The 22037-nt window shown below is 39.9% G+C and overlaps 1 protein-coding gene across 3 annotated transcripts; it reads right to left on the bottom strand.

The window, feature by feature from the left end:
* Nucleotides 1-4188: 4188 nt before the first annotated feature.
* LOC134212050 (tudor and KH domain-containing protein homolog) lies at nt 4189-21809 on the bottom strand. 3 transcript variants are annotated; one of them, XM_062689552.1, is made up of 4 exons: nt 21652-21809; nt 6700-7174; nt 5860-6639; nt 4189-5792 (listed from the first exon to the last, which is right to left on the bottom strand). In XM_062689552.1, exons 2-4 carry the CDS (start codon nt 7148-7150, stop codon nt 5158-5160), a joined length of 1866 nt encoding a protein of 621 aa, XP_062545536.1. In that variant the 5' UTR covers nt 7151-7174; nt 21652-21809; the 3' UTR covers nt 4189-5157. The 3 variants fall into 3 exon arrangements, with proteins under 3 accessions (XP_062545536.1, XP_062545537.1, XP_062545538.1); XM_062689553.1 differs by lacking the exon at nt 21652-21809 and adding an exon at nt 21314-21595; XM_062689554.1 differs by lacking the exon at nt 21652-21809 and adding an exon at nt 16531-16676.
* Nucleotides 21810-22037: the final 228 nt, after the last annotated feature.

The following is a 22037-nucleotide window of genomic DNA, read 5'->3' as shown; positions in this document are numbered from 1 at the left end:
GACGGCCCTGAAAGGGTGAATGATGCGAACGCGACCGACGTAGGATGCGGCGAACGCGTTTCGTTTTGTTGTCGTTTGGCGTCGCCGCAGCTCATACAGCGCGAGACGGCCACAACAAGATTGTTAATGTTGGGAATGAAGATAGAAGGAAGATGGTTGTTTCTCCATAAAAATGAAATGGTGTGTTTTGTATGATTGTGAATGAGTTGTTTGAAATGTGTTGAGCATTGTAAATGTTTCTGAGTGAGGAAAAGTATGATGTATTATTGATGTAATTTGTGATTTGTAGATCGTTGCTGGTGCGAGTCATCGTTAGGTTTAGTTTCCACTGTGTTAGTCACCGTCTTTTGTACATTGTACTACCGTTACTTACCGTAAGTTTGATCCTCAAAAGTTTGTAGTTAGATTTGTTTATAATTGAAATTAATTGTTAATATAGAATCGTCCGCTAGCCTACAGAGGTAGAGAGCAGAAAGAGGCTAGTTGCTGTGGGAGAAAACTAGATTGTATGTTTATTGTATTGTTTATATGTTTAATTATTAATGTTAAATATACCTTTAGTTGAGTTCGTTCACCAACCCACTTGAGATCGTTTTCTTGCACCCGGAGGGTGTAACATGAGTGTTTTATGTGTGTATCGTGAATAGGAGATGCAGAACTTGGTATTAGATGTCAAGCAGAATTAATATGTTTAAAATTTCTACTTTTTATGACAGGAGGAGCAAAATTCCGCTACTAGGGGGTCCACTATTGGGCATTTTACCCTACATCAGCGTTCTGGAAGGGCACCGTGTTTTTGCAAATACCGTAGGAAAAAGTTCACATTCTAATAGGATAATGAAACAAAATTGCGAAAAGCAAAAATAAATTAGCACTTTTTAAAGCAAAAATTGCAATTATAAAAGAAGGATTTTCCATAATGAAATCAAAATGTTCCACGGAAAAATTACGAAATTTCCATAAATAAATTAATATTAGGGTAAACCGTCCTATCGTTGTGGATACCACGTCCACGTGATACCACGTGAATACCATGTCCTAATGTTGCGGTAGTGTTTAAGTAGTCCATCCTGGATATAATAGCATCAAAAACAATTCTAGGAACTTTTTTCAAATGGGCGTAATTGATTCTGACCTTGATTTTTGAAACGGCGATTGTGCTCTTAATTCAAACTATTTCAGTGAACTTTTGTGTCCAACAGAAAGAACAGATTCCTATCTATCTAGTAGTAACGTCAGTTGTTCCAAATATGCTGAATTGGAAGAGTATTAGCCGTTTCAAATTTTAAGGTCAAATACAATTACGCCTATTTGAAAAAGTTCATAGAATTGTGGATCCGCTAAAACTATTCGAATTAACCACTAGAACACGTTTTATTTGACAAAATTCCGTTCAAAATTATGAAAAATCAAAAATTTTCATTAAAAATTGCTTCCTTTGAACCTATTATTGCCTACATAGTACTACACTAAGGTCCTATTGTTGTGGTATCGCTCTCCATAAGGAATACAAGCAATACCGCAACAATAGGACAAACCGTCAAAAAATATCGCAACGATAGGCAACTGCGTCCTATTATTGCGGTAGTTTGTTTTTATTGTGATAAAAACAAAACAACATAAGGTTAACACAATTGTCGTCATATTTACGAAACTAGAGTTAACGAGCATCCTATTCGACTACTGCAATGTGCAAAAAGATGAACAGTTGATTTTCATAGAATTTTTGAAGTCAGTTTTGTTTCGACGCGGTGCTTAACTCCTCCATAATAGGTCGTTTTACCGGTTTTACCTTAGCAATAAACAATTACAAAAATTGTAACAAAATATTGTTTTTCCTTCACGAAAAAAATCAATAGAGAGCAATTAAAAATTTAAAAATTTCCTCAAGGAAATATAAAAAAGCAATGAAACTGAGCATTTTACCATAGATGAACCCTTTTTTCAAAGCTTTTCTGTATTTTCTATGGAAATTTTCATATTTTTTAAATGCGGGACTTAAATAACTTCGAAAATCTTTGGGAGATGTTGATTAGCAGGATTTATGCTGAGGGAAAGCAGTATGCCACTGAAGATGAACTGAAGTCCGCTATTACGAGGGAATGAGAGAAAATTGAGAAATCTGAATCTGTTCTACTGAGCTTAGTAACAGTATGCCGAATCGAATTTTCCAAGTCATTAATCAAAATGGTAAAGTTATGGATTATTTATTTGGTTAAAATGAGAATTATTTGAAATGGTCTTATAGAAACTGGACACCTTAAATGTGTAAAATCATATTACTGCAGTAAATACACATTATGACTAGATATTGTTTTTATTTAAGCTGGTTTGATACAATTCGAGGGTGGTTTATAGAAGTTGGACAGACTTGATCGCTTAACCTTGCATGCTGTGCACCTCGCCTACTTGTTCCCGTCGGATAGTGGTCGAGATCCATTTTCAGCGGATTACTGTCCGACATTTTGGTTACGTGCCGGGCCCATCGCAGGCGGATGTCCGTGATGTGAACGATGGATGGTTCTCTAAACAACTGATGCAACGATACGTTCGGTTCATTCGCCTTCTCCCCGTATCGTTCACCATCTGCACCCCTCCATAGATGGTACGCTGCACTTTCCTTTCAAAAACTCCTAGTGCGCATTGGTCCTCCGCAAGCATCATTCAGGTCTCGTGTAGAGAACTACCTAATAAGCGTTTTGTAGACAGTCAGTTTGGTACGGCGGCGAACTCTATTCGGTCGAAGCGTCTTGCGGAGTCCAAAGAAAATAGGGTAAATCACTACTTGGGCCTATGGACCCGGTTCCCGGCTCACTGCACAGAAAACTAATGATTTAAACTGTTTGGAAGTCGTAGGTTTATGGTTGATAGTTTTTAAAAAGTCTCCCATTTATTTTTCACAATACTCAATATTTTTCTATCACTTGTTTTACTCCTAATTGATTCAATTGTAGAAAATAAAAATGTAGAATTCAAAATTTCACTCTCCGATGCCACACCATTGAGCCGGAGTGATTCTTTCCACTTTTACAAAACGGTATTATCGAATAAACACCTACCTGAAAATCGTCACAGTGCTCGATACAACCATTGCATAAAGCTGTTAATCACCACACCATAATTCTAAACACCCACACTTCAATTATTCTTATTTGTTAGTTTCACTAGAACTTTTTTAAACATACTAGAATACATTTTAAAATGTATTCACAAACCGAACAAAAATTCACCTCGGCCCAAGAACTTCTAGCCGCACCGTGCTGCCAAAAGGCCAGAATTATAAAAATGATCCTTCATCGTTAATAGGAAAATTGTCTAATACGTTGACGTTATCATGTTATTTATAGTGCTCTCGATTTTAAAAGGTGAAATAAACATTGTTTTTAACTATTTGGAAGAAATTTTGATGAGTAAATATATCTTCTCAACCAAATAAAAATGATTATGAATAATACCATCTGGCATCTTGTTGTCGTGGAACGTGCATATTTTTGTTTACATCGCATTTACTACCGTCCTGAGAGAGAATGAGAGTAAAATGTTGAGAGATTGAGTGAAATTTTGCTTAGGCCGGGAACTGGTTTTTTGTATGCCGGATTGGGAATCGCTATGACTGAAATGAGTGCTGCACCTCGTTAATTTAAATCAAATGAAAGCTTTTTTGAATGATATTTAGCACGAATAGCTATTTTTTAAGCAGAAGTGAACCCCAATGCAGTATTATACAGCCTACAAATTTCAGAAAAAGTTGCTTCCTGTCATAAATATCAATTAAATAATGCAGTCGTACGCATATTAGGCCGGGAATGGGGTAAGAAACCCTATGTACACTTTCCAGCCAAAATGCGTCTCCGAATTTCTCTGCTGGTAAAATTGAGAACAGGACTGACGTTTATCAACCTAAAGACGAATCGCGTTATTTCACTGCAAAAGTAGTTGAATTTACCTTACAAGATTACGATGTTTTCAGTAAAAATAATAATGGATAAGGTTAAATATATGAATTATTTTGTTGAAAGACAGACCACATTTTAATTAATTGCCATCTAGGTTAGAAAACCTCAATATCACCATTGAAATGCTAATTTCTTCAACTATTTGCATTTTTAGATGTGTTTTTCGACTGAAATGAAATATTTCGGTTTTCTAGCCAGTTAAGTCTTCATTGAATAAACATTTCGATTTGGATAAATGGTTGAACATCAAATGTTTGCTTTATTAAATTAACATTGATATCATTTATTTTGATCGATGATCAATACAAAGCATAATTAGACACTAATGATCCAACAATAATCAGCTAAGCTTCAAAAGCTACTTCCATAATACATAGAATCTTTGTTGGTACATGTTGGTACTATATTTTTTCATAGCATACACTTCAAAACATTGTTTTGCAACACTTCTTCTAAAAATATATTTCACATTTTTTCACTCTACGAGTTATATTTTGTTTCATCTCTTCATAAGTACGTAATTTTTCTCATAATCGTGCTCACAACAGTGACAGAGAAAACAATAAGACCAACACCCAACAACATTTTTAAATGATCACCTTAATCGTTAGTTCGCTTTAAGTGAATGCAACGAAGAAACAAATGATTGTTCTCAATTTGAGTTGCCAACATCCCGAACAGGACGCATCGGAAACTGAGTGGATTTTAAATCGTGCGACCGGTGTCATGATTTCAGTAAGAGCCAATTTCGTATGGGAGCATTCGTAAGAGCCAATTTCGTATGGGCACGCACTGCTTATGAGGTAAGCGAAATTGAAGAAATTTGCCCCAACTCTGTATCATTGAACACCGTTTTCCGTAATTTCTTCGATGCTAAACTTTACTTTGTACAAAACATACAATTTACGATGTATCTTATTATATTTGGCAACCGAATTTAATCCCAAAGGCGCTGGTCTTCTTGTTTTGTCCGTCGCTGTACTTCGTTCTATTTACACATAGTAAACTTAACTGGGTAGGGAAGACTTCATAGGAAAAGGAAATTAAAACTATTTGAGAACAATATAAGTAAATTATACGAATTCAAGTTATTTACAATAATCGTCATATCAATAACGGCGAGTGTCAAATTGGATAAAATCACATTTTACCAATCTATCTTCCTATTTGATAAAAAAAAAATAATGTGTTTTCTTTGAGCCTAATGGATAAGCCCATTGCTATGTTGCTCTTCTTCAACGAGTTCATTCCAATCACGCATCCGCAAACCGTTGTCTTTCGGTTTGCCATTAATGTAGCTATTACCGGTTACGTCGTTAGCACTTTCGTTTCGTAGTGATGCTGTATTCGTCTTTTCCGCTTGTATAAAGTCGTTACTCTCAGTTTCGTCTGCCTTGGGACGTCCATTGGAGTTCACCAATTCGCCAGTGTGTGGCGCTTCTCTTCTTGGCGATGTTGTAGAGCTGGGTTGTTCGTCTCCGTTAGTCACCTCACGAATTGACGGCCGATTCGGGTGAATCGTTGTCACTACAGACGAAACTGTATCCGTAGCACTAGAAGCTGATGAAACATCGTTGAGTCTTTCGGAACTGGATGCTAGCGAACCACCGTCCAGTCGCAGAACGTGACTTCGGCCAAGATCACCAAAGTTGGGTATTATCTTGGCATGGCCTTCGGTGACAAGTTCGATGGCAATGTTGAGGTCGGCACCGTCGTCTAAGACATCATACAGCTCAACACCTGGGACGGGTGAGCCTTCTCGAGATTCACGATTGCCTCGATGTCCTTTCTTCTTGTATGTGGCAATGCGGGAGAGTAGTTTCTTCCACTGAGCCGCTGTAGTTTAATGAGAAATAAACTGTGATAACTGTTAAATGAGGTTAAAAGGTAAACGATAACCTACCATGCGTAAGCTCTTCAAATCTGGTAATCGCCAAAGGATCCCACTCCTCTTCCCCTGTTGTCGAATTGATCAAGTTGTTTGGCTCTACGTGTGCCAGAAAACATTCAATCGCCTGGAAGCGAAGTGCTAGAAAGTCCGGCCGCAGCTCGTACACATCCGAAGGTTTGATATACTGATTATCGCCATAGTCTACGAAGAACAAATCCAGCACTATTTCACCCGGTTGGAACTCATTCGGTAGGATTGCAATCACTTCAGCCCGATACCATTTGCCGTCGGCATTGAACTCGGCTGCAACAATTTGTCCAAGATATGGCTTCCGTATGCGGTGCAGGTTGCGACTGTCTTGCTGGTTATAATATTGAGTCATAGTGTCTACCAGGATGTCCAGTTCCGTTGACTGAGGGCCGACTAGCTGCAGATAAAAACGACTAGGCGAGACAACTGCCGATACAAATACTTCCAGTTGACTAGCAGACGTCGACGTCTTGAGCTTCTCAACAGTAGGAGGAAGTACTTCCCGTGGAATTGGAGTTGCCGTGATGCTGCTTGGTGGAGTGCGAATACGTGGCTCTCGGCGAAGATCCAGGTGCTCTTGACTTTTTCTGAAGTCAGCATCTTCTTTAACTTTCTTACTAATAAGAGATTTCGCTACGCTGATCTGCTTAGGAGTTCCAGTGATCATTATGCATCGGCTATCTCCAGTTGTACGAGAACCTTCGATCCACACTTTCGCCATAGATTTTCGACAAATTTCTTGAAGTTCATCGCCGCATCGTCCTATAACAGAAACATAATTTTATTAGAAGCGCTTCTATGATATTGCGTAAACAAATTTACCTAGAATTTTCCCACATGCGCTTTGTGGGACGAGCATCTCTTCGGTTTGCGAAACCTGCCGAGAAGCTTCCTTCATGATCAGGTCTTCGGCTGCTCGAATGCCTGCTTCTGTTCCTCGTATCTCGCATATCTGGTGTGAATCATCCAGATCCCGAAATTGAATATCGGTGCTTGTGGTATCCTGGATGTGGCGCAAGGTGAATCCTTTGCGACCGACTACCAGAGGGATAACTTTGTTCGATAGGGTAATTTCCACTGATTTGACTTCTTCTTTGCTTATCATTCGAACCAGTTTGGCAATTTTGGAGAGACCTTCTCCATCTTGCTGATCGATAGGTGAATCGTCGTTTCGTTCTTTTTTCTTCTTCAAAATTGTGTAAACGTAAGCACTGCCTATGCTCAACAGTGACAACCCGATGATGATAGGGACAACTACCGGGCTCTTTATCATGATAATTTATTTTAAATGGCGGATCTGCAATTAGTAAAAAACATAATATTTTTTGACTGATTGAATAGATAGCAGTATGGATTGATCAAGAGACGTCATAAATCGATGCAGATAATAAACTAAAGCCCTCCCTAAAAATGCAGCGCTTATATGATATACAAGATCACTAATTATGCTCAAATTTGGCCTAAACATTCTTTGCATATCAAAGAATATTGTCGCCAAATTTTATAAAATTTGGTCAACAAAACCCCCCTGACAATAATAGAACAAAACCTGCCAAAGCCATCATTTCCCCTACGTTACTAACGATTTGCTGTATTTATTGTTTTTTGTCACAATTGGTCAGCATCCATTTCCAATGATGAACATGCCAAGATTGAAGACCGTCGAAACGGGTTTTTGTAACTGCGCAGCGCGGCGAATCGCGAGAAGGTCGGAAACAAATTCTTCAGTAAAGAGCGTGGTACGTTCATCCGGTGGCAGCGTTTCACTTCCCCGCTGACGACAGAATCCAGGAGGAGGGAGCGGTGGCCATTCGTCGGTGGATGGAGTATGCGATGCTGGAGATTGAGTCGACGCAGCTGCAGCTGCCAATCGCTTGCGCGGCTGTAATGGTAGAAGCATTGGAATCGCTCGACTGGTAGCCGAAACGGCCGGATAGTTCACTTCGTTAAGCGCAGGAACACGGTTCTTCTTCGTCCTTCGGTCCTGGTGGAGGCATCCTTCCGAATTACCCGCTTTGGACAGCCCGATGTTTGTCGCCGTAGTTGGCACCTTTGGTAACGGCCACCTCCATTTTGCCGCAGTGACCTGTTGGGTGAGGGACGCCACACTTTGTTGCAGCGCGACTTCATGCGATAATTCCGGGTACCGTGCCCAATGTTGAAGCAGTTAGTGCACTTCGTGATGTGGCTCCCGCAGATACCAGTGAGAGAGAGAGCATGATTCAAAGATTTGAATGGGACGTGATTTCAATAGAACCATGTGTCGAATAATGTCTTATCTTTATTCGCTAAATGCACATAAGTTTTGGAGTAGGCTTTCGAGAAGCAATCTCTGTTACTGCGGCAACTATCAGGATACCAAGCACGTGAGGGTTATTTCTGAGTTGATGGAAACTGCCCGGGCCCGAGCAAAACAAATAAAACCCGCTAGGAAAGTGTTGGTGGGCATTGATTTAGAGTTTAAATAAACCTTATTTAGAAGAAGAAGAAGAAGAAGATAAACCTTATCTACACTCCCAGCCAAATATTTGGGGTCACCCACGAAAAATATGGGCAAACGAAATGCGTTTTAATTCAATTTTTGCCGAATGTTGTCTGAAGTACAGTTCTTAACCTTTTAACTCACATACGTATTTATATTTCGCCTGAATTGAAATTGTTATAACAAGATTATAACAAGTTATGCAGCCAATAATCCTGCAGATGTTATATGTTCTTCAAATCATTCCTGAATTCAGACGCGAGTTATTTACGAATTAGAAATGTCCAAACAAGATGTGACCAAAAAAGAGATTTCCTTATTTTCTAAACACTATGTTCATTCTGAACTTAGAATCAATTCATCTGCCAAGTCAGCCGGGTTGTTAGAAAATCGATAGCAAACCCACCCATCATGCCATTAGAGGACATGCGTATGATTTATGATTAGGATATGTCCAAATGACGCCTCCAGATATGTCGGTGTTGTACGGATAACCCATGAGGATGTATGGTCACGATGAGTTGCTGTCAAAATTTTTTCCAAGTCTAGTGTGGCTGGTAGGGCATGTGTGGATATGATGCGCCTAGTTCGGCTGTTCGGCCACATTGAGAGTTGACGTAAAGTCAATATCAACTTCTCTGCATGAACAGTCTAGATAGCCGTGTGGTGTCGGCATCCGGTTGTCTGGCTAAGAATAACGCTACGGATTGCCTGTTCCAGTGGTAGAAGTCCACCATGCCTACGAATAAATGGTTAGGGGGGTCTAATAAAAACCCAACCGCTAACGAAGCCTGTGAAGCACCAGGGCACCCTTCACAGTATTGAGCCCTTACTACACCAACCGCGTAGTTGACTTTTTGCTTCTCCGAAATAATCGGCTACTTTCATTCAATCTCAACTTGAGGTTAAATAAGGGTGGGATTATGAGTATGGTAGTTTTTCATCAAATTGTCACCTACATGGATTCGCTTTATGCGTTTTTTACAGTGTACTCTGCGTTTCGTCTTTGACATTCTTGATACGATACCGACTTGGTTTCATCGTTGCTGTTCATATAAAAGTTGTGGAGTGTATTATCTTAATTCGCAATGGCTACAGTTGAGATAGCTCAAATCAATCTTCAGCATAAAAGAACAGCAACGATTAATCTTTGTAGACTTATGCAAAATGGCAAATCCCAAGTGGCTTTGGTGCAGGAACCCCTTTTTTCGCAAGGGTAGCTTGCTAATGTTCATCACATCATCTGGGGTAACTCGGATATCAATCTGAGAGGCTCCAGCTTGATGGAATACTTAAGTAGTACCCAACTTGGTTTACTTAACATAGGCAATCGCCCAACCTTTATGGTATCTAATAGAGCAGAAGTATTAGACATAACTCTCTGCTCCAATAGAATCTGTCACGAGATGACGAATTGGCATGTGTTAGATGAAGAATCCTCTTCTGACCATCGCTACATCTACTTTGATCGTTTGAGTGTTACTTAGCAGACATTGCGTTTTATAATCCTCGTTCAAACAACTGGGATCTTGTAAAAAATTCATGGATATCTACCAACCATTGAAACTCCTACCGACTTGGATGATGTCGTTGCATATCGTGGGAGCTTTCGAAGAAGCTTGCCCTTTGCGTTCTGTGAAAATCTCAAGAGGAACCACAATGTAGAATTCTCCGAATTGGCTAAACTCAGGAAGCAGTGTAGAAGAAGTTGGAACAGACGCCATTCAGCAGGGACGGAGTCTTTCAAGTCAGCTCGGAAGGCCTACAAGAAGGCTCTTCGATCTGCTGAACGATCCGGCTGGAAAACCTTTGTGCAAATGTTTCCAATTTGAGTAAAGCCAATAGCTACGGGTCTTGGGCATAGGCTCGTAGAATCATAACTACTGAATCGATTCAATGGGCTCTTAACAGTTTTGCTCCTTTTCATATTCCGGGGATTACACCAACCGACTTGGACATTAATTTACAATGTTCTGAAAGCTCATATGTCAATATGTACATTATGTGGAAGATATTGATTTCAAAAATGTATTCGAGGTAACCACTTTCCCTTCGATGGGACTCGAACCCACGACCCTCAGTACGCTTGCTCCTTACAATCATCTGGCAACCGAAGTCACCCTGATGCGTTCGCGGGCTCCTTTGGTGTCACGTAGCTCGAAACACTCCTCGTCTTCCCGGATGACCAGCCCGACTGGCATCACGCTCGCAATCACGTAGGCTGCATCGTTACACCAAGCGGTACGTGCTCTCCAGTTTCCGCAGGTAACTGGTTACCCCCAAAGCTCTCACCCAGGACGGGCTACCGTACCTAAGAATAGATACGACAACGCCTGCCAGTAGCCTACGTCTACTGGCACACAACATGGAACTGTTGGACATCATCCTCGATAATACCGCAACAGCAGTCGAAGCCCTCTTGCACGCATAGTCGACATGGCTGGCGAAGGTCAGCTTGTCGTCTATTACGAGCTCAAGGAGCTTGAAACGGATTAGCGTTGGCACTTTCGCATAGGTTGTCGGAACACGCTCTCTTACTGCTTTTGATGGTCATGTTAAAGGCCAGTTTTGCAGCTCGAAACACTTCAAAGGCGGTCCGCTCTTTCATCCTCGGTGCGGGCTCGTTGCATCCTTCGTCTAGCCCCGAGGCAGGTTGATCGAAGGGTCGCAATCTTGGCACTCTATAAGTATACCGTCTGCCATTTCTCGGCAGGGCTTTCCTCGGCATGGTGTCGTCGCACGCGCGTGGTAGGACAGCTACCAACGCATCCCCGCTTAGACCTTCAGTGTTGGCTTTCAGTCCCAGGGCTGTGGTGAAAACTTTGCTGTCGAAGTGATTGGTCCTTCACCAACGGACTTGACAGGGATCCCCGGACCTTGAATGTTGCACGCCATAGTTGATCTTGAAGCACTTGAAGCACTATGGGTGTAACCCTCATCCACCCTTCAGTCCAAGTCTGGTGTCAGACCAGGACTGACAAACGTTACGTCAATTCATGACTCGACCCCGTTCCTTCTGAACGTGTTAACGGAACCAGCATTGACTAGCACTGTGTCAAGCTTCGCTAGCGCCTCTAGTAACACATAACCTCTTCGATTGGTGCAGCGGCTGAACTACTCCACTGCACAAACGTTAAAATCTCCTGCTATGACGACCGGCCTACGAGCCACTAGGTCAGGCGATAGCCTATCGATCATTTAGTTGAACTGTTCTAATGGTCACCTTGGTGGGGCATGGTAGCAAAAATAGAACACACCATTGCATTAATCTTACCACTCATTAATCTAAAATACGGGCTGGACAGGAGTCCGAGACCGACTGCCACAGCAGCTGCTGGAAAGTTTCACAGTGGTTAAGATTTAGCTGTGTTACTTGCATGGCTTCTTCTTGTTTGTCTCTACGATGGGACACGAGGATCCACCCATAAAGAGGTTACAGGCTTGATTTTTGCTGGCGCAGATGAGGCACTTTGGTCCCTTATCGCATTCCTGCGCCTTTCCTCACCACAACGACGACACAGGTTGCTACGGTCTGGGCCCTTACAGTTGTAGGACTGAAGGTGGCTGAAGTTTGCTCACTGGGCATGCTGACCAGCCGATCTTCAACTTCCCTCGCTCCATTACCTTTTTGGCGGCAGACCAAAAATTGTCCATTAAAACAGATGAAATTATCCTTAAACAATTGAAAAATGCTCCTTAAAAAAACTTTTCATTTTTCCTTAAATTATTGAACAAATTACCTTGAAATATATAAAATGCTCCGTAAACATTTGAAAAGTGTACCGTGAAAACGAAAAAAATGTACCGTAAACAATTGAAAATGCTCCTTAGAAAATTTTGTCAGCGCAGATTTCGACAATTTCGAGTTCCTCAAGCTGTGGGTGGTAATAAGAGATATTCAAGTCACAAGATGAAAATTGTCGTTGTCGTGGCTGTCCGGAACATCTTTTGCTGGTGAGGATAGGGTGCTAAATGTCAATGAAGGAAAAATCCATACAATTTGACAGTTCGGTACCCAACATGTTTCGGACAGCAGAACAAAGGGAACCGAAGCGACAATATTTATCTTGTAACTAAGATATCTTTTGTGGTTATGCGGGGAAATTGATGAATAAACCTATTAGCATTGAAAATATGCAATGTGATTTTAATGAAATTCGTATCGTCAAGCATGTTTATGCGATGCGCAGTTGTATGGGACGTCTGTTTGTCTATGAGCAGTCTGGTGCACAATTTCTTCAACAATTCTTTGAATTGCTTGTAGGCAAAGATTACATTTTGTATAAGCTTATGGAGGGTTTCATTTTTTTTACGGAGCACTGTTTTTAGTTTAAGGAGCATTTTCTCAGGTTAAGGAGCATTTTTTATTGGTTTAAGGAGTATTTCTTCTTTTTAGGGAGCATTTTCCTTAGTTTTCGGAGCATTTTTCTGTTGAATAGGGTTACCAAGCAAAACAATCAGCTTCATACTCCAGGGGCTATACAATGGTGCATAAGATTCTACTTTATGACAGCCAATTTCAAGGTACTTTTTCAACTATTTCACAATAATTCTTATATCAATATACTGTGCCATTATCATTAGTCAAATAGCAAATCTTTGTTTTTCTAAGGAGCATTTTCAATTGTTTACGGTACATTTTTTTCGTTTCTACGGTACACTTTTCAAATGTTTACGGAGCATTTTATATATTCCAAGGTAATTTGTTCAATAATTTGAGGAAAAATGATCAGATTTTTTAAGGAGCATTTTTCAATTGTTTAAGGATAATCATGATTGTTTCATGATGCATTTACCATTTTCCCCTTTTTGGCTTCCGCAACCGGTAACCTGAGGTAAGATACCTGCGTGCAAAAGGGACCGCCTCTTATGCGTAAGGATTTCACCAGTCTTGGTGCGTCTAACGCTTTGCACGTCCTGACCCAGCTCCGAAAGCTTTTCGGCCGCCCGCATCGATTTAAGGACTTCAGTGTACTTTTCCTTATCAGTTTCCACCAACAAGGCCTCGCATCTGTCCGCGGATCGAGATGCGTTTCGACTTCCGCTTTGCCCTACTGACCAGCTCACTGTGGCGGAAAACCGGACAAAACCTAAAAAAACTTGATTTTCGTGAAGCCTATATTTTTTAATTTAACATATAGGGTTTCTCACCCCATTCCCGGCCTAATATGCGTACGACTGCATTATTTAATTGATATTTATGACAGGAAGCAACTTTTTCTGAAATTTGTAGGCTGTATAATACTGCATTGGGGTTCACTTCTGCTTAAAAAATAGCTATTCGTGCTAAATATCATTCAAAGAAGCTTTCATTTGATTTAAATTAACGAGGTGCAGCACTCATTTCAGTCATAGCGATTCCCAATCCGGCCTACAAAAAACCAGTTCCCGGCCTAAGCAAAATTTCACTCAATCTCTCAACATTTTACTCTCATTCTCTCTCGGGACGGTAGTAAATGCGATGTAAACAAAAATATGCACGTTCCACGACAACAAGATGCCAGATGGTATTATTCATAATCATTTTTATTTGGTTGAGAAGATATATTTACTCATCAAAATTTCTTCCAAATAGTTAAAAACAATGTTTATTTCACCTTTTAAAATCGAGAGCACTATAAATAACATGATAACGTCAACGTATTAGACAATTTTCCTATTAACGATGAAGGATCATTTTTATAATTCTGGCCTTTTGGCAGCACGGTGCGGCTAGAAGTTCTTGGGCCGAGGTGAATTTTTGTTCGGTTTGTGAATACATTTTAAAATGTATTCTAGTATGTTTAAAAAAGTTCTAGTGAAACTAACAAATAAGAATAATTGAAGTGCGGGTGTTTAGAATTATGGTGTGGTGATTAACAGCTTCATGCAATGGTTGTATCGAGCACTGTGACGATTTTCAGGTAGGTGTTTATTCGATAATACCGTTTTGTAAAAGTGGAAAGAATCACTCCGGCTCAGTGGTGTGGCATCGGAGAGTGAAATTTTGAATTCTACATTTTTATTTTCTACAATTGAATCAATTAGGAGTAAAACAAGTGATAGAAAAATATTGAGTATTGTGAAAAATAAATGGGAGACTTTATAAAAACTATCAACCATAAACCTACGACTTCCAAACAGTTTAAATCATTAGTTTTCTGTGCAGTGAGCCGGGAACCGGGTCCATAGGCCCAAGTAGTGATTTACCCTATATAAAATTGTAAATTAAATTTTTGGTGTCTTGTTGAAGTTCATTCCGTAAAGTGTCTCCCGAACAAATATGTATGGGAAAATGAAATTTGGCTAAACTTTTTTGGGAAAGATTCGAAAAGATCTGGTATTATGTATTAAAATCTATTTTTTTGTCTACTTTCCGGTGGTTGGTGTATTGAATTGTGCATAGCTACGCAGAAGCGGGAAATTGACTGGTGCAATGTTAGAATGAGGACACTGTATTCGTTCTAAATACTAGGGCCTGGGCTTGCGGAAACCCTTGAGTATGTCGGATAACCATTTTAACCTCAAAATGAATTCAACGTTTCAAAATTGTGGTTTTGTCCGGGATTTGTATGAGGGCCCGCCACTTTGCAGCTGCCAGGGATTTTCGGTCCCTTGTGCCGATGGCACAGGTTGGCTGGTACCCTCTTGTGGCACGGCGACTTGCGCCTGGTTGATGCCTTTCCCCTTTTAGGCCGAGAAGTCAGCTTCTTGCGGACACATGCAGCTTTTTGTAGATTTAACAGAGCCCGCTGCCAAGCCCCACAACGTCCTAGGCAGGCCCCCTAACTCGCAGAGGCCGTGGGGTGGGGTCGTAGTCTATGCTGCCCCCGTTTTTGTTCACATAAAAGTGGCAAACTGTCCATCCATCCACTGTCGACAGCAGTAGCAGTATATAAACATGTAAATTTGGCTGATAAATGCCTGGAATATTGCCAAGTCAAATCCGGGTAGATATGCCCCGAACTCCTTAGGGTAAGTTTTTTTTGAGCACTGCAGGAAGGTTAATCTTTGAAGTAAACATTTCAAATTCATTCAAAATACATATTGAAGAAAATGAGTTTCCAAACAAAACGTCTAACACTGTCCTCAGACAAAATTGAATTGAATTAAAACTCACATTAGGAGAGTGACCCCAAACTTTTGACCGGTTCACCATATAGTGGGTGAACCCAAACTTTTGGTCGAAGCATACCATGCACTTAAGTAAATATATTGCCTCTCAAAGATGATTAAAATTGTGTTCCATTCCACTTTTTGTTTCGAAATTTTGTGGGCTCAATTTCGAGTAAAATCTACATATTTTTACAACATAAATTTAAGAAAAATGTGTATCTTAAGGTAATATACGACCAAAAACTTGTGCCGTTATTCCAGTCCTTTTGTTATTCCAGTCCCCTTCTTGCTTGTGTAAATAATCTTCAATGCCAACATGATGGAATTTCTATTCGCTTTGACGAAGCCGCGCTGCTGCGATCTAGTGGAAATGGACGTGTGCGTGAAATCACTGTATTCTAACAAGGTGAAGTATAGGCAGTATATTTTAAATTGTTCCTAAACAGTGATATATTGAAAGCTTTTAAATACGTAGATTTAGAATTAAAAAAAAACTACATGTTAGGCTAGTTGCCCACTAATCAGTATAATTCAACTTGTGTGTTTCTACAGTTCAACTACAGTCGACTCTCTACATCTCGATGTTCTTTATTTCGATCAGGGATTGAATCCTAAAGAGAATGAACAAGTCTCTCACTTATCATCTCTGTATACATATACGATATGTAGCATACCGCGAGAGACTTTTTTCGCAAGCTATCATGATAGAGAACTGTTTCGGCTGCTATACTCCATAATAAATTTCTTTTAGAAAGCACCAAATGCGGGGAGCACTAGCACTTGAGACTATCTTAGACTTACGGGCTTGCTCTCAAGCCTCAAGGCGGATCAACAACTCCCGGTCAATAGCTCAGTAACATGAGACCCCTGAACTGTGTCGCAGGGCCGGCATGCTACTGGGTAATTCGGAGGGGCTACGCGGAACAACGGGTGTACAAACTGTGGAATTAATTTATTGTAATTTTGTGTAAAATGACTATGGCAGTTTATTTAAAGCTAGTTAGTAGGAATCTAATTTATTGGGCTATTGCACTTTGAAATCTATGTTGGGTGGTTTTTCGTTGTTCGGTACGTACCGGTGCTATTGGACGACGTTGGCGAGCGCTCGCAGCAGCAGGTGAGTTGGTGGTCGACGGCGTCTTGGTAGGAAGATGGCGCGTTGGTTGGTGAACGGCTCAGGGCAATGGCGAGGTCGGAGGTTGCCTTGAATGGTCGAAATGGCAGCTTACCACTCGCAAGGACGCTTTGGCGTGCCTTTCGTTGACGCAATCGACGGACCACGGACGAGACCGTATTGGCCACGCCGAAAAGGGTTCTCTCCGGCAGAACTGTGCCGGAAATCCTTCATGTTTAGACCGAGATCCAACGCGGAAGTTGACTCGGTCGATCGTGCTGCGTGAGGTCGCTATTCTAGCAAATTATATAAGCGAACAAAAGGTCCTGAGGGCCGGAAAGGTTTTAAACTTCTACCAAAGGGCGTTTCTGGTATTCTTAGTTACCTGATCGAGCTATATAAGCCACAAGATGTCGTTCATTATCACCTTAATTTTACTTTGACATTCTCAATAATGGCTTAATTGCACAAACGCCAATTTGCAAATGAGCAATATTTTTTACTCCAGAGGTATGCAGTCTTTTTCCTCTTCCATCGAGTTTTCCCGCTTAATCATCCATACTTCCATTATCCTTATCCACTCCTTCCATGTCGACCAACATGTCCTTCTCCCCCTTTTACCACAGTAGATAATCATTACCCATTTAATCCTTCTTGCCCATTATTTGGTTTTACAATTTTCACATTACAAGTTTTCAAATTACAAATTTATAACAATTTTTACATTAACATAACATTAACAATAACAATTTTTATATTAACATTTTATATTCAAAAAAACACAACAGTTTCGAAACAAGACACACAAATTGAAATTAAACCAAAGAGATATGTAACTGAACGGTTACACACTGATGATGCATTTTATCTTGTTCTACACAGCTGCGCAATAACCAACACGAAATGAGCGAAAACAAAGCGAGAATCACCATTTTTCTTTGGGGATGCCTATCCAATTCTGTTTTTTCGCACTTGTATACAGCTTTGATAAATTTGTTATCATGGCTTGTTATGATTCGGAACAGTTTTTGCCTCCATTTTATCGTTGTTCGTTATCTATTGAAAACGAATTCTGTCGATGGCTTCATCAGTCCCTTCAATCTACATACATTTGAGCTTCCTACGTCTCAATAATCTCCCTATCTCTATATCTCTCTATCTCGATGTATTCTGATCATGTTTTACTCAGGATTCACTCTCCTTATGTCGATATGTTCAAATTTTTAGGCTACTAGACCATCTTTGAACAATAACAAACAAATCTCGCTTAACTTTTCAAGAGGACCTAAGTAACATTTTTTTTCATGAATTAATTTGAACACTGCAATCAATAGATTTCATGTTGTTCTGTTGATTGCGCTATTCAAATTAAATCATGAAAAAAATGTTACTTAGGTCCTTTTGAAAAGTTAAGCGAGAAATCAACAACAGGAAACGATATTTGTTTTGTTGTCGTTTTTCATAGCAACTAGCTTTTTTGGATCTAGTACCCATTTTAATTCTCCTTCCATTCCTCGATCTCTCCCTATCTCGATGGTCCCCTCAATATCGAGATGTGGAGAGGCGACTGTATTTTCGACTAAATTGTGTTTTAACACTTAAATAAGCATTTTAAAATACCTTGCTGTGTGAAATATAAAAAGCATCATTTGTTTACTCGCTTTCGCTTTGTAGTCATTCCATCTTCAGATCTCAACACCTTGCCGGTACACAGTGGCTAAAATCGTGTTTTAAGCGCGTTTATTTAATAGTACCTTTTTTATTCAATTTAGTGTGTCTTCGAGATATTTTATCAGTAAGTTATAGCGCTTCTTTGGAGGTATTCAGCTTACTGATCAATCCCCCTAAAAGTGAGATGAAAATTTTAATTTTTCCACTTCACAACATATAAGGTTTGATTCTTCGTAAAAGTTGTAGCAGAACTTCTCCTGAAAAACTTTGTCGAAGACACCAAGTTTGTAATTGATTTTTTAGTCATATTTGATTTAACTGCAACTTGACAACGGGCAAATTGTGGCAGTCAATCTCATACGCATAACAAAGTACAAGTAATGAACTTTAAATTAATACCTGAACTGTAGAGTTGTAAGCGAATGTAAGAATGTAATATGCAAAGCAAATTCAATCTCCCATCACAAGGAATTTATGAATCAGCGCACCATGCGTCTCCATATACTTGTATGCTTTACGTCGAACATGTTCAAAGTCTTGATGACATAAAAGGCAATACATCTCCAAAACTAATGAAATTACGAAGTTAGTGTTTTCGACAAAGTTTTTCAGAAGAACTTTTGCTACAACTCTCGCGAACACATATACCTTGCATGTTGAAAATTGGAGAACATAAATTTTTCATCTCACTTTTAGGGGGATTGATCATAAGGCTGAATACCTCCAAAGAAGCGTATCGACTTACTGACAAAATGTCTCGAAAACGCCATTACGCTAAATCACATAATAAAGGTACTATATATTAAATAAACGCGCTTAAAACACGATTTTTGCCATCTTGCGGTGTAGTGGTTAGCACTTGTGGCTAATTACTAGTACATAATTACTATAGTAATTTCATTACTATAAAACTACTAATCAGTGCAAACTAAGTGCAGGAGATAAGCTTTTCACCTCACTTTCTTCTAAAACAACCCCATTTTTGTAGTTGCTTAAGATTACCTTTGAAACTTGAAAAACCTTTGAAAAGCGGGCTTGGTAGTCATATGGCTACTGCTTCTGCCTCATACGCAGGAGGTTGTGGGTTCAATCCCAGGTCCGTTCCATTCTCCTACTTTGTATCTTTCTCTATATTTCTCATGTTCTAGCAATCGCTAGAACTGGAAATGGACTTCCATACCGTTTCCATTACTATTCCTATACCTTCAACTTGAGTATTCTAACAGTAATCTGCTAGAATTGGAAATGAACTATAGAGCTCGTTTCCTACATCCAATTAGAAATTCCATCAGTTGCCTTCTCCTATCTATCACATTGGCAGCTCGTTAACCAAGACGGACCTCTGCCTCTCGAACTTAACCCAAAAATTCCAACAAATTCCGCATGAACTCGTGGCAAGTGCAGAGGTATATTCGGCTTGCAGTGGGCGAGTGATTGCATCATCATTTCCTCCCCCTTCCCTACATTGACTTGCATTCTGACGTGGCAGGCGCCAGTATGACCTAATGGATGAGATCACCAGTACTTGTACGTTGAAGATGTGTGCTAGTCCCAAGCAAACATCTGTTGGTTCCCTGTGCAAGAACAGCTGATCTGGTTATAATGGAGTAGCAACTACGAGCAGTCAATCAAGCTCAAGCTCAAGCTTGCTTAAGATTACCTTTGAAACTTCTTCTCTTGATGAACTTTTGGTTACTTGGGACGTAGCCAGGTTTTGGTCAGTTTTTGATACCCCTCCTTCCACAGCGTATACAATTGCTCATATAAATTATTAAAAAATGGTGTGAACCGTGAACATTCGCCATAATCACCCCTTACCCACGTTCTCCCAAATTGTTCACGTGGTATATAGACAATGTCTCTAGAACATTGCAATCAAAAATGTTATAACCCTAAAATCTCTTATTTTCCTATTGTGTTTTTATTATTCCTAATCTCGAGTTAGCTACGAGTACGTCGTTTACGCAAACTAACTATAGTTGCAATAGATAATTATAAAAACTGTGAAATGAATTGTAAGAGAAAAAAGCAATGGTATGCGGCTTTGTAAAGCCAAATGGCAAATGAGCCTTTCAAATTAACGCAAGAATAAAAACCCTGATTAATCCACCTAGTGGTGTTGGTGCCTTTCTCGTGCAAAAAAATATCAAAAAATATAAGTAAGTGTTTTTTAGCGTGTTTTGTTTTTCCAAAAAATGTGTCTACAAAATTGTGTACACTTACACACATACACACACATACATACATACATACACACATAACAGACATCACCTCAATTTGTCGAGCTGAGTCGATTGGTATATAACACTATGGGTTTCCGAACCTTCTATCAAAAGTTTGGTTATGGAGTGATCATATAGCCTCTACGTATACTTAGTATACGAGAAAGGCCAAAACATGTGTTTGAGTTTAAGATTAAATTTCAAATACAGCTCACATATATTAACTAATGTATTTGTATACCACGTTCAACAGAGACATTAGAATTCAATTATCAGATGGATAAGTTTTGTCATGCTGTCACCTTATTTATTTATTTTACGCTGATCAGTTTGGCGCAGTAAAAGCCATTCGACTTACGTTTTTGCTCTGATCTGACTCTGATGCTTAAATTATCCTAGAGAAAAATATCATGCAAATACACGTTTTCTAATATTAGCTGTATGACATAAGAAAGCAAAGAGTTTACCCGTAACTCTCAGCTCGTTACGGGAGAAAAGTCTGCCTGATCCAATACAAGGATCAAGCGCAAAACGCGAGCAAAATCAACAAAATCATTATGCAACTAAACTACTCTGGATCACGCTGAACCGATGATGCGTCGTTACTGGTTTTGTGCATGGCCTTCCATCAACGACGCCTATTCCACTTGTTGACGTGAAGGCAACCTTCACCTTCATTGAATACCTAATGCAACTGCATGGTACGGTTTGTTTATATTTTTATTCCGATGCGCACCTTCTTCCACACACCACGACCGCGACCGGTCATACCGAGAGCAGAAGAGAAAAACTGTTTCCGTTTTTATCGATTTCTTCTTAAAGCTCTCATCGTGTGCTTCTATATTTACTTACTTCATAAGCCCCCGAAAACAACACGAATTCGTCGTCTTTCCACTAAACCGACAACTAAATGTGATAATTTGGCACTTGTTATCAGTAAAATTGGTTGAAAAAGCTGCGAAATCTTGCAACCGATACTCTTCAGAACTACCGCACAATATCTCGAGATGATGACGACAACCAGCTTGACCCTGACTTCTCTTCGATAGATCACATTCTTCTACATTTTGAATGTTCCCTAGATACCATGAAACGCCACATCTCCGACATTCCGCATCGCGGCGAAATTCGTCTCCGTTCAACTGTTTTCCAAACTTAAAAGAGTTACACCGCAAAGCGTTGCTAATTACCTAATTAGTATCGATAATGATTCGGTTTGAACGCGGTTCAAGCACGGGATTTCATGGATTTTTTGCACTTCCTAGCCGACCACATCGTCAAATGCAAGCCCAAAAGACGTCTTTCACCGACTGTCAGCTGCTGCCGTCGTATAAGCTAATATTTGACCAGGGTTACGAATACTGATGAATCAAATTTGAATATATACGGCGTTTCTTGCAACGACCTGCGAGAGCACTCTCCGTGATGTAATGCGATGGCTGTAGGAAACGAACTTCAACTGACACTACAGTTGTAGTAGTTAGTCCTAGACAGATCGCTGAAGATTCCATTGAAAGTTCAGAAAAGTTAGTTAAACATCATAAAACGTGAGCGCGCTCAACGCATTTGTTATGTA

The sequence above is a fragment of the Armigeres subalbatus genome, chromosome 2 (assembly GCF_024139115.2).
Source record: "Armigeres subalbatus isolate Guangzhou_Male chromosome 2, GZ_Asu_2, whole genome shotgun sequence".
NCBI lineage: Eukaryota > Metazoa > Arthropoda > Insecta > Diptera > Culicidae > Armigeres > Armigeres subalbatus.
This window is presented reverse-complemented; position numbering and strand designations above follow the sequence as displayed.

Coding starts and splice junctions, on each gene's coding strand:
- LOC134212050 (XM_062689552.1), bottom strand. CDS start 7,150: ATGATAAAGAGCCCGGTAGTTGTCCCTATCATCATCGGGTTGTCACTG. Junction 6,640..6,699: donor CGCATGTGGGAAAATTCTAG/GTAAATTTGTTT, acceptor TTTCTGTTATAG/GACGATGCGGCGATGAACTT. Junction 5,793..5,859: donor ATTTGAAGAGCTTACGCATG/GTAGGTTATCGT, acceptor ATTAAACTACAG/CGGCTCAGTGGAAGAAACTA.